At 39.6% G+C, this 12,919-nt stretch overlaps 1 protein-coding gene across 1 annotated transcript in view; it reads left to right on the top strand.

Annotated features, from left to right (window-relative positions):
• hk2 (hexokinase 2) overlaps positions 1–12,585 on the top strand; it is a 43,307-nt gene extending 30,722 nt beyond the window's left edge. The window contains exons 13-18 of the mRNA XM_085424791.1: positions 2,293–2,388; positions 3,624–3,723; positions 3,872–4,055; positions 7,637–7,792; positions 10,756–10,992; positions 11,364–12,585. Of these exons, the coding sequence (XP_085280917.1) occupies positions 2,293–2,388; positions 3,624–3,723; positions 3,872–4,055; positions 7,637–7,792; positions 10,756–10,992; positions 11,364–11,508 (918 nt within the window). The 3' untranslated portion in view covers positions 11,509–12,585. The remainder of the gene's footprint in view (positions 1–2,292; positions 2,389–3,623; positions 3,724–3,871; positions 4,056–7,636; positions 7,793–10,755; positions 10,993–11,363) is intronic.
• Positions 12,586–12,919: the final 334 nt, after the last annotated feature.

Raw genomic sequence — 12,919 nt, 5'->3', positions numbered from 1 at the left:
GCACAAAGTTGGCCTTTATGGAAGAGTGGCAAGAAGAAAGCCATTGTTAACAAAAAACCACAAGTCCTGTTTGCAGTTTGCCACAAGCCATGTGGGGGACACAGCAAACATGTGGAAGAAGGTGCTCTGGTCAGATGAGACCAAAATGGAACTTTTTGGCAAAATGCTATGTGTGGCGGGAAAACTAAGACTGCACATCACTCTGAACACACCATCCCCACTGTCAAATATGGTGGTGGCAGCATCATGCTCTGGGGGTGCTTCTCTTCAGCGGGGACAGGGAAGCTGGTCAGAGTTGATGGGAAGATGGATGGAGCCAAATACAGGGCAATCTTGGAAGAAAACCTCTTGGAGTCTGCAAAAGACTTGAGACTGGGGCGGTGGTTCACCTTCCAGCAGGACAACGACCCTAAACATAAAGCCAGGGCAACAATGGAACGGTTTAAAACAAAACATATCCATGTGTTAGAATGGCCCAATCAAAGTCCAGATCTAAATCCAATTGAGAATCTGTGGCAAGATCTGAAAACTGCTGTTCACAAACGCTGTCCATCTAATCTGACTGAGCTGGAGCTGTTTTGCAAAGAAGAATGGGCAAGGATTTCAGTCTGTAGATGTGCAAAGCTGGTAGAGACAAACCCTAAAAGACTGGCAGCTGGAACTGCAGCAAAAGGTGGTTCTACAAAGACTCAGGAGGCAGAATACTTACACACACCCCACTTTTCAGTTATTTATTTCTAAAAATGTTTGGAATCATGTATGATTTTCGTTCCACTTCTCACGTGTGCACCACTTTGTGTTGGTCTTTCACGTGGAATTCCAATAAAATTGATTCATGTTTGTGGCTGTAATGTGACAAAATGTGGGAAAGTTCAAGGGGGCCGAATACTTTTGCAAGCCGCTGTACCTTGGATATAGCAATCATAGCCTTTTGCATTGTCAGAAAAAAAAAAAAAAACCCAACAAATAATAACAATCAAATGTTCCCAGCAGCTTGAAGTTTGAACAATCAGTGAACTATAGGGAGTGTTGTTTGGATGATGATGAAAATAAGAAGCCCTGCAGAATAAATTTGAACTCTGAATCATCGCCCCAAACAAAATACCTGGAATAGGGTGTCATGCAGACAGAGTTGCATAAAGAAAGATATTTTGGTGATCTGTGAATGTGATTGTATAAGTGGGCTCGGTTGTTGAACTTGAAAACAAGGAGCGACAATTGATGACAACAACCTGCCACATGTGTTAAGCCAGTGGTTCCCAAACTTTTTTTGCCAGGCCCCCCTTTTTTTTTACAAGAAAAATGTTCGCGCCCCATGCCTCCTTCTCGCACGTGCACGCACACGCGCAAACACATCCTCCAACCACACACACCCATATTTTGCTCCATTGCGGTTTATTTCACACCTCAAACATTTAGTGAACAATTAAGCAAATGCAAGTAATCTGCAATAAATTACAGGTTGTAAGAAAATAAACTACTAACTCTTTAACGCTACGTCCACACCTACACGGGTATTTTTGAAAACGCAGCTGTTTCGTCCACACGTAAACGGCGTTTCGAATCACTGAAAACTGTGATTTTTTTTAAAACTCCTTTTTTGCGTTTACGTGTGGACGAGGAATACAGAGTTGGTCAGGCAACGTCAAAGGTATGTGCCTTTTTTCACGTCACGCTGTGCGCCACGTTATTGTTTACAGGAGATGAATTGCAGAATGGCAGATTAACAGTATTTTGTCTCTATCTTCAGGTTTTACACGCTTACACACACGCAGTTACTGTCCCTCTATTTAGAAAGGCAGAGGCGTCACGGTGTGATTATTTTAGTTGTTTTTTTCCTGTGTAATAATATTCAACATTGTTATCAATACATTTTTCAAAAATGCCTCTCTGTGCAAAATAGGTTCAAAAACATAAACAACTGTGGGATACTGTTTGTCCGTGATTTAGACAGGGGACACAAAGTGTGGCAGGATCAGCCTGATATTATTTGTATCCCGCTGTAACTTTACTGTATAAAGAGCTAACATTTCCAAATGGAGACAATGGAGGTTTGTCTTCCTTGACTGCTTCTTGTTTTTGTTTGTGTTTTGTTTTTCTAATTGAGACCTGAGTTGTTGTTTTTTTTCTTTCTGTGTGTGCTTAAATTTTCAGCTCTAATGACACCCTGACTACAAAAAAATGTTTATTTTCTTTGCATGCAAAGAGTAACGTGAACCAAAGTCAAATGTTTGTGTCCACAAACGTGGCTAAATACAAAGGATTCTGATCGTGACTCTGTAATTTGTCTAGGGCATACTCCTGAAGTGGACGAAGGGGTTTAAAGCCAGCGGCTGTGAGGGGAAAGATGTTGTCGCGTTGCTTAAAGAAGCTGTCCGCAGCAGAGGGGTCAGTACATCAATCACAGTCTTAAATACAATTTTAAAGTCACTTCACTTTTTTTCATCTGCCAAAGCACAGCATAAGTTGCCTCAAGGTGTTTTATATGTAAAGCAAAGACCCAACAATATTACAGAATTGTGGCCTTGAATATTAACCCTTGATTCATGTAATAAAAAGAGCCAAAGTGGCTAGACTGTACCATGATGTTATACAGTCACATGTAAGACCCAGGAGAGCAGCACTCTAAGAGATCCACCTACACTTGTCAGTGAATGTCTGAATTTTCTCTCCAATGCTTTTAGTTACGACTTTCATTTCTGATTGAATAACAAGTACATCAGTTTAATTGCATGAGATTTAACAAATAGATTAAAATGGTCTTGTGTGATTCTTTGAATTTGTGTTTGAGTTATTTTCTGAAATGGCTGAGTGTATATGTACACACACAGAGAGATATATACATGTGTCTATATGTAGATATTTATATATATTTACGTGTGTGTGTGTGTGTGTGTGTGTGTGTGTGTGTGTGTGTGTGTGTGTGTGTGTGTGTGTGTGTGTGTGTGGCTGAAATGTAAGATAAAGTAATGTAAGTAGTGCTTGTTATAAAAGTACAGAATCTTATTATATAATCTGACAATTTACCAAACTATGATTTATATCTTCTGTTTTCCGGTGCTCACAGCGTTAGATGATGCACTAAAGCAATATGAGGATTCTCAGACCCGCAACCATTAGAACTGCAGTTGAGTGAAGAGTGTAGATAAGCGAATAATGTCTTTCTAGTGCTATGGATAATATTAATATTTATGCTTATGCTCAGGCGGCACGGTGGCACGGTGGTTAGCACTGTTGCCGCACAGCAAGAAGGTCCTGAGTTCAATTCCACCATCAGGTCTTTCTGTGTTTGCATGTTCTCCCCGTGTTTGCGTGGGTTCCCTCCGGGTACTCCGGCTTCCTCCCACCGTCCAAAGACATGCAGCTTGTGGGGATAGGTTAATTGGATAATCCAAATTGCCACTAGGTGTGAATGTGAGTGTGAATGGTTGTCTGTCCCTGTGTGTTGGCCCTGCGACAGACTGGCGACCTGTCCAGGGTGTACCCTGCCTCTCGCCCTATGACAGCTGGGATAGGCTCCAGTGCCCCCCGCGACCCTGAAAAGGATAAGCGGAAGCGAATGGATGAATGGATGCTCAGTTCCAGTTCATAGATATGAATACGTTTGTTTACTTTGCTTCCAGGAATTTGATTTGAACTTTGTGGCAGTAGTTAATGACACAGTGGGAACCATGATGACTTGCGGATACGAGGACCCCAAATGTGAGGTGGGACTCATCGTCGGTAAGTTTGGCCACCTCCCTCCTTCTTTGAAGTCTTGCAAAGTTTATTTATTGTTTGCAAACATTGTCTGGTATATTTCTATTTATTCATCATCTTTGTAGTCAAGCTGTTCTATGAAAGTCCTCGTATTTTGTCTGATTAATTTCAGGCACAGGGACCAATGCCTGCTACATGGAGGAAATGCATAACATCGAACTGGTGGAGGGCGACAATGGCCGCATGTGTGTCAATGTCGAGTGGGGAGCATTTGGTGAAAATGGGGAACTAGAGGAGTTTTGCACAGAGTTCGATCGCCTCGTCGATGCCTGCTCTAACTACCCTGGGAAACAGAGGTACTGGATCGGTAATAAATGAAAAATCCACAGCGTGGATTCTCAGAGCCAAGATTCACAACAAACAGCATCACATGTAGTTACCATTATGAACACATAAGGGAAAAACAAGACAAGGACTGACTGAGAGAAAGACACACTGGCTCAAGAAACACAGAAGAGTCAGGGAGTCTATCATGAAATAATAATGCTGCCAATTAAAAGACACATGGAGAGTGCACTACACTGCAAGTCACCACTGTGACAGTTGTTTGAATAGATAACTCATAGTGTCACACATCAAGAGCTCTCTGTGGCAGTAAAGCAATTCCAGCAGTCAGTTCTGACATTTCCCACAATGACAAAGTTTCAGTGTCGAAAACTGGAATCACAGATTTATTTATTTATTTTTTTATAAATTACTGACATTAGTCTTTTAGAAATATCAGGCTCCAGAAGTGCTCCGTATAAACTAGACCTTTAAGATATTTATGGTCACAAGTCAGATAATCTTACCATTGTCAAATACTCAATCCAAATTCTGTAAACAAAAACTATGAAGGAATAATCGGAAACATTTGTTACAAAAGGAGGAACAAGTTTGTCTTACTCAGCATTTTTAGACTACAGACAAACATGTTGAGAATAAATTTAACCCTGTTGTGCTTTAAACTCAATTTGCACTATTTTATTTCTTAAAATTTCACGTTTCTTTCCCTCTGTAATGTGACACTGCAACACTCTGTCCTGATACCCAGACATGAGTTTCTCTGCATCGACGTCAGTATTTTTTTTTTTCTTTAATGCCTAAGATAAGGTTTATGGTTAGGTGTTATGGTTGATGTTGGTTTGTGATGATTATCTTGCTGAACAATTTATGAATCTTTAATTCTCACAAAGCTTAATTTCTGTATAGTCCAAATGTTTACCAACAAACTGGCAGTGGCTTTTTGTCTAGTGAGCCAGAGTGATGCTAACTTTCAAGTTGGCCTACAAAAAAACATTGCCGCTGCAGCATTCTGCACTTCATAACAAACAGGCCATTATTCACCAAATTCTTAAACTTCACATCAGGCCCTTTTGAAAGTACACATCATTTAAAATCCAACAAGTCAAAAGCAAGAGTTAATCTGAATAACAAATGTATATTCTTTAAACAACTATGTTGGTGACTGTTATTATATTTGTAGGCTTAGACCTCAGCGCCCTGTACTATGACCTTCAGTGCACCCAAATTACCTTCCTGTTATCTGGATTCACTTATCCTAGCATCAGTGATCAGGATAAGTGATTGCATAAAGCAGGTTATCAACTCGCTAAGTTAACCCAGGGGGCTACCCTGTGTGTTCACATTAAAGTGGTGGTGCTGGCAGCATCTTACCAATCCAAAAGGGGCATTTCACCAATCTTATAACTCTTGTTTTCCCCCACAGAATGATCCCTATGAGTGTCACCTATTCCAATGATAAAATGTAAAATATTTCTATGTGATCAAATATATCTAAGAACATTAAAAGAACTGAAAAATGCAGTTCGATGCTGTAGAAAGACTACTGAAGAATGTAGCCTGTCCTGCTCTCCCTGCAGATGTGAGGGGGCCGTGGATTATAAGTCTAAATGCTGAGAATTAAGTCTGATCACATTTGTCTCTTGGCTCTTTGCACACAGTCGATCACTCAGTACCTTTGGCTGAATGATAGAGACTCAGCATAGCTGCCAGCTATTTTATTCACCTAAAGAGCTGTTTATACAGCTGTCTGGATAAGATACATGTTTTATCTTTTTTTAAAAGCACAGTTCTTGTATGATTGTTTATCAAACTACTGGATGGACTACAAAACAGCAGAATTGTGTCTGCAGGAACATCTGTTACAGAGACACTCTTAAACTAAAACGATGCAGAGTGATTTCCACTTGGGGTTCAGGTTTCATTTTGTTCTTATAAATAGAATTAGATTAAGGAAAAATAAATTCATCAGCTTCATCAGATCAAATGTTAAAAACACATCAAACAGAAGAAGAGCTAAAGTAATCTGGGGTCATTTGATGAGCATCTCTGTAAATGTGCAATCTTTGGATAGTTTAACTTGGTGGTTAAATACAGTTTGTTAGCAACATGTTTTTAACAGTTTCTAATTACCAAAACAAAAACAGCAGACTCCATCAAGAACAAACTAACAATAACAAAAAACAATACCAATGAACTGAATACCCAGAGCATACAAAACAACACAAAACTGCAAAAGTATTTTTGTTTTCTATGTTGTGCATGTGCTACACATGCAAACTCATCAGCATGCAACTATTTAAGCAATATAACATTATATATTATTTAATTAATATAGATATAAGATGATAGGTGGACATTTTACCAGAGTAACTAGTCACACATACACACTTGCATGTATCTTAAGATGGAAAAAACTGAAAAGCAAAGTTTTCCCTTTGCTTTTCAGTTTCAGTACTATCTGTGAAAATGAGTTTGTGTGATTATGATCACTTTACTGCAGTTCTTTGGAGATCTGAGCAGTCATGGTGTTGATTGGTTGTTTCTTTATTTCAACAATAAAGCAAATGCTGCACTTTAGTTTAGCTTGTAGTGGAATTAGAATATATACAGGCAGATTCAAAAAGCCCAGAGCAAGTGAGTCTGAATATGTTTGAAAATGAGTCTTGACTGTATTTGAGTGTTCCAGGAAAAGCCCAGACCTCTGTGGAGAGTTGTCGATCCAGTCTGATTGACTTTGAGAGCATCTGCCTGTGAGAATGAGATAAAGGGTTCAAAGCTGTCCCAGAACCATCCAAGTTCAGCCTTTTTTCCTGAAATCTATATATTCTGTATTCAAGTCCACAGGAGCTCAGGCCTGCCACCACATCACATTTTTCTCTTGTTTATTCTGTTTATCTGAACACATCCAGACAAAACATTTAATTTGTTGGCTTAAAGCACTTTGTGGTCTTTGTTCTGAGAAAATACAAAATACCAAGCCACCGAAGAGGGAGGTCACACCTTTGACCGGGAGATGAAATGAAATGAAAGACACATTGTTGTTTTAAAGACAAGTCGGGCAACATCATTGGTTTCCTCTTGACTTATTCATGAGAGAACATTAAGATGTAGCTGTGAGTAAGACAGCAGAGCTATACCTATACAGGCATACTATACATTGATTATTTCAAAAGAAGAAGTGCTTTATTAAGTTATTTTTTCTTCTTTTAAAGAAGCCTTTTGGAATATCTGTAAAAAGAAGTCTCAGTGTCACGTCAGGGAGTTCATGCAGTGTGTGTCCTGTACATGCCGAGCATATAACATTAGACAGAATTCATTTCAGTCCCTGTTACACATTCTGGTAACTATTCCATTAAAATCTGCTTTAGTAATGACATTTGTTTTTGTTAATGGAACAAATAACTTATCTGACTTCTCTTAATTAATGTTTCTGTCTCCTCTTTCTCAAAGTAAATTGGTGCTTGCTCACTAAATTGCTTTTTAGTAACATTTGGGACTGAAATTGTAAATGGTGATAATGTAAATACTGTGGCTACTGTGTTGTCTGTGTGCATGGATCTGGAAAGTTTGAAGTTTGTGTGTTCTCTCGAAGGTATGAAAAGATGATCAGTGGGATGTACCTGGGGGAGATCGTGCGGAACGTGTTACTGGATTTTACCGCTAAGGGCCTGCTGTTCAGGGGCAAAGTGTCAGAACGACTGAAGACGCGAGGCATCTTTGAGACAAAGTTCCTGTCGCAGATTGAAAGGTGAGTATTACAAACTGCTCTAGTCTCAACATGTCTGTTGAGCTCACACCATCTTGGTCACATGTTTGGCATTTGTTATACTAAAGCCTGAGGTGTGTAATGATTATGTATAAAATGATGAGCAGCATGTCAATACTTTTTGTATCACTGACTCATTTTTGTTCTTTGAAACCAACACAGACTATTTAGATGTGATAACATAAAATCACAGTGTCTGAATATGTTGCCATCCTTTATACTTTCCAGTTATCCTTTTATATTTTTATATTTATTTAAGTATGTTAGTGAAATATAATACAAAGTTAACAGAGTTAACCATTTTTCCTTTTCAATGATAGTTAGCAGCCCAAAAAGGAAGCTCGACTTTACACCACAGTCTGTTCTGCTGCGATGCTTCTCCAATACATGTGCTGCTCAGACTATAGTAAAGCCACTTGTTATCCCAGGGTGTTAAATGCTGCCATTGTGTAAGATCCTGCTGGTATCATAGAGATGCACTGCCAGTGTCCTGGTCAAGCCGAGTGCAGAAGGTAAGACAGAAAAGAAACAGAGCAAAAACAGTTAAGCCGATATTTGGAGGTTTGAGGGGAGGCAGTGGGTCGAACGTTTGTCAGTTGGAAAACTGCAGTTTGTTTTTTGTTAGGGAGCTTTGTGTTTTCACAGAAAATCCTAGCTTGGGTTTAATATTCCTGAATGCGGCAGCTGTGGCTCAGGATCAGGAAGGATCAGGCTTAGGACGGAGAGGCTTGGGGGTTCGATCCCTAGTCGCTCCAGAGCCCGGAGTTGCTCCCAGTGCATTCATCAGAGTTTGGATGTTCTACTTAGAAGAAAGAAAAAGTGAATGAAACATGTTGGATAAAGCTGAGTGCTCAAGTATCACTCAAAGAACTCTACTTGAGTAGTAGAGCAGAAAAGTGCTGCCTAAGAACTAGGGCTGGGCCATATCATACCGTTCACGGTAATGTTGGGCAACGATAAGAAAATGAAATCTCGCGATAGAATATGGGTAAAATGCGCATGCGCAGTGCCTTTGTTTTCATACGCACATGGCGGAAAAAGCATAGCAGAGAATGAGAAGGCAAAAGCGGACCGTTGAATGAAACGATGAACCAGAATTGGTTTGTAAAAATGCTGCAACTTCAGTGGTGTGGAACTGGTTTAGCTTTCGTCCGTCAGATACACAACAAAACACTATTTTTGGTAGCGCATGCTAGCAGGCCGTCGTTATTACCGTGTTTGTGGAAAATACGGCACACTTAAAATCAATCCTTCGATTGTTCTGAAAATCGACAGTGCCCCTTATAATCCCGTGTGCCTTATGTATGAATTCTGGTTGTGTTTACTGACCTCGAAACGATTTTATGTACACGGCGCTCGAAAATCTGTCAAATGTTTTAGTGTGACTTTGCTAAGCTACGAAGCCGCACCGCTTGATGGATTGTCGGATCATTACGACTATCGTAGGCAGGAGCCTCACGGAGTGATACGTACTGTGCTTCAACATAATGTTACCGTATTGTGTGTGTATAACCTCTTTTTAAGTTTTGTGGATATTATACATGGTTATGCTGAGGATATGTCGGCCAGTTTCCACTGGAAATGCCTTTTGGTTAAACTGTCAGCAAGAAATTTGCACTGTTAAATTTTTATATAACTTTAATGCACATAAAAAACAGATGCTTGTTTAAGTGAAAATACATTGATGGGGTTTTTTGCACTAATAAAGTTGTGGAGTTGTAAAGTGTTTTGTCTATTGTCAATTATATCGTCAGTTATATCGTTATCGCAAATTTTCAAATGTATATCGTGATAAATACTTTTGGTCATATCGCCCTGCTCTACTAAGAACCAGTCCATCTACTGTATGCATCATTAACACTGCATGCTAAGAAGTTCAGCTCATCCAGTGTGAACAAATAATACCAAGGTGTCGTTTGCATGTGATAAGGAGGACGTGACAGACCAATGACAAGCAGACCTTTGACCGTATTTGAAGTAGGCTTTGCAACCTGTGTGATGATGGCAGGATTTCTAAATGTTCTGTATGCTAGTAGCATCAGTTAAGGGCCTGAGGGCTCTGTCTTATCGAAAGCTTAGTTTAGCATTCTGATTGAATCATCCTGGATTTACCTCCCCTGCTACAGTGCACATGAAAGAGCCAAGATGTGTTATTACAGATTAATCTAAAGAAACATCAATCGCACTGGGTGATTTTAAAGAGATTGATAGAAGCAGATCAATGCAAAAGTACAAAGAAATGGGTGAGATCAGAGATGTTTCAGAGAAAGGCTGTTACTTTGTGTTCATAAATTGTGCTCTTTACTTTCAGCACATTTGATGTGGAATTACAATATTTTAAATGGGTAAAATGACATTTATTCTAATGATTCTACACAAAGTCATTTAGAATGAGAACATTAAAATATGTTGATACTTATCAACTAAAGTTCACAAACTGAAATAATTGTGAAGTGATTAAGATCCTTTTAGCTGCACGTTGCAACGGACTGAGAAGGAAGAAGGTCTTTGGTCAGAAAGGGCTCCATCTGTCACTTTCCCATAGCTGCAGATGTCCTCTGCAGAGGAGTGAGAGCTCGCAGCGGCTCATCATCCATAAGGCTTTTTATGAAGCGAGATAGAAAACATCATGTGGCAAATCTCATTTAGAGGAAAGGATGTGGAAATAGAAAAATGGATGAAACAAAAAAATAGTGCTTCTCTGTAGGTCACAATGCTGCAGGTCCATGTTTGCTGCATCCACCAACATGTGGAGTCTGCAATCTTTCTAAAATCCAACCATGAATCTCTCTGAGTCTTTATAGGGTTTAAATTTGCACGTGTAAGACTTTGTCTGCTTTAAAGTTCCGCGTTTCTTTCTGATTATAAATGCTCTGTATGATTGTGTGTCTAATAAGTGGACTCTCTTTGCGCGTGCATAACACTTTCTTCTCTCCGACCCGCAGCGACCGCCTCGCCATGCGTCAGGTTCGCTCCATCCTGCAGCACCTGGGCCTCACCGGCTCCACGTGCGATGACAGCGTGCTGGTGAAGGAGGTGTGCAGCGTGGTCGCCCGCCGTGCCGCTCAGCTCTCTGGCGCTGGTTTAGCCGCTGTTGTCGACAAGATACGGCAGAATCGCAACTTGAATCAACTCTCCATCACCGTGGGAGTGGATGGCACGCTTTATAAAACGCATCCTCAGTAAGAAGCAGTTATCTCCTAAAACAGCATTTTATTCAGTTCGTAAGAATCAGACAAGCCTGCACTATTAAGCCCTGAGTGGTTGGGATACAGAGCTACACTGCACACTTTTATATTCACAAATTTATTATATTTTTTTCTGAATTGTAGATTTTTGGATAAACTATTCATGATTTGTACAAAGAGCTGCAGAAATGTATCTTTTTAGTCCTTTGAGGACTTGAAAGAAAAGACCATCTGGGTGTATTACATTTAAGACAACGTAGTCATCAGCTGCAAAAATACTCTTATTTGCATAGTAGAGGAAGAGAGTTTCTTGCAGCTTTTTGACACTTATTTCTCCTCTCTCTCTCTTTCCTTTGCTTATTAAGTTTCTCTGCCATTATGCAAGAAACACTGCGGGATTTGGCGCCACAGTGTGAGGTGACGTTCCTGAAGTCGGAGGATGGAAGTGGAAAGGGAGCAGCACTGATCACCGCAGTGGCCTGCAGGGTCAAAAATGAAGGACAGCAGTAAATCCCAAAGGCTGCTGTGATGTCATGAATAGTTATATATATATTTTTTTAATGTTTTTTTTCCACCCCCAGTGTAAAGGTGTGTAAGAATGTGTTTTAAGATTTGTGTTTGTAATCTTTGTAGCTGATATTGAGAAGGGGGGAGTCTTTAAATGAAGTTCAGACAGCGCGTTACAAGAATTGCACCTCCTGTGAAATGTGACTGTTACAAGCTGATGGGCTTGTTTTGTATACACTCCATCTTTGTCTTTAATATTGAATATCCCAGGCTGCCTTCCAGCTCGTGTGTATAAGTTTATACACTGATTGAAAAAAGAAATGTTGGAAAAACTTGTTTAGGCAGCACGTGTCACAAAGTGCCTCCGTCACAAAAACATTTCCATTGCCTTTATTTGGAAAATTGCTGAACACGTGGGAGATTAAACTGTAACTCCTGTGTTATGAAACCAAAAATGAAATGCCGGTTGTTGTACTGAATTTACCAATATTTAAACACAGCGTTTATATAAGTGAACTGTTCTGTTCTGCTGGACATGCTGAAAACCAAATCTTATTCATTCTGTATTTTTATTCATACTGTGTTTGTATTTGTAGTGCTAGCAGAGGGCTAATGATTACCATTAGGTTATTCTGATGCTGTAGGAAAAGTACCAACATTAAATATTCTCACTGCACCCATCCCCAGGGACTCTTACCAAACAATAGAGGTCAGAAAATAAAGGAGAAAAGACAAAAAGTTGAAATCCAGCACTGGTGGGAAAATGTTTTTAATTTATTTTTCTTTTTTATTTGTATTAACTTTATTTGCATGTTTAAATATTTCATTTTGCTACCAAAAAGGTTAAAAAGTCATGTTTCTGAAAATGCCCGTCAAGCCGAAACTCAGCAAAAAAGAATCTTTTTAAAAAAAAAATCAGAATTCCCAACATTCAGCAGCAACATCACTAAAATCAAGCTTTAGTGGATTTTTAGAACCACAGCACTTTGCTTTTTCATTCATAATCTGTCTGCTAAGATTGTCTGGCAGATCATAATTCATCCTGCGGTTTTACTGCCATTAAAGACCGTCACATTACAATTGATGTATTCGTTTGCTCTTTCTTTTATTCAGATGGGTACTAAAATAGATCCATTTGGGAGCAACTTTCAAGCAAACAGATACTGTAGTCGCAGTGAGGGTGCAGGTGAATCACAGCATGGCTCATGCAGGCTTCATAGTTTTAAGCTTAGCCACGTGCACGTGTAATGTGCCTGTGGATGAGTTCAGGAAACAATCAGTACACAATTGTGCATTTACACTCTCATTTCTTCCTCCATTGTCCTTTATTCCATTATTCTTGTTACGCAGCCTCCATGTTGCGTCCTTTTCAAACTCAAAGGTCAACAATAGGATATACATATACACAGTTTAG

This window comes from Rhamphochromis longiceps, linkage group LG12, assembly GCF_057381845.1.
Source record: "Rhamphochromis longiceps isolate RC_006_pf linkage group LG12, R_longiceps_female_GT1.1, whole genome shotgun sequence".
NCBI lineage: Eukaryota > Metazoa > Chordata > Actinopteri > Cichliformes > Cichlidae > Rhamphochromis > Rhamphochromis longiceps.
The sequence above is the reverse complement of the archived record's forward strand: the minus strand, read 5'-3'. Positions and strand labels throughout refer to the sequence as shown.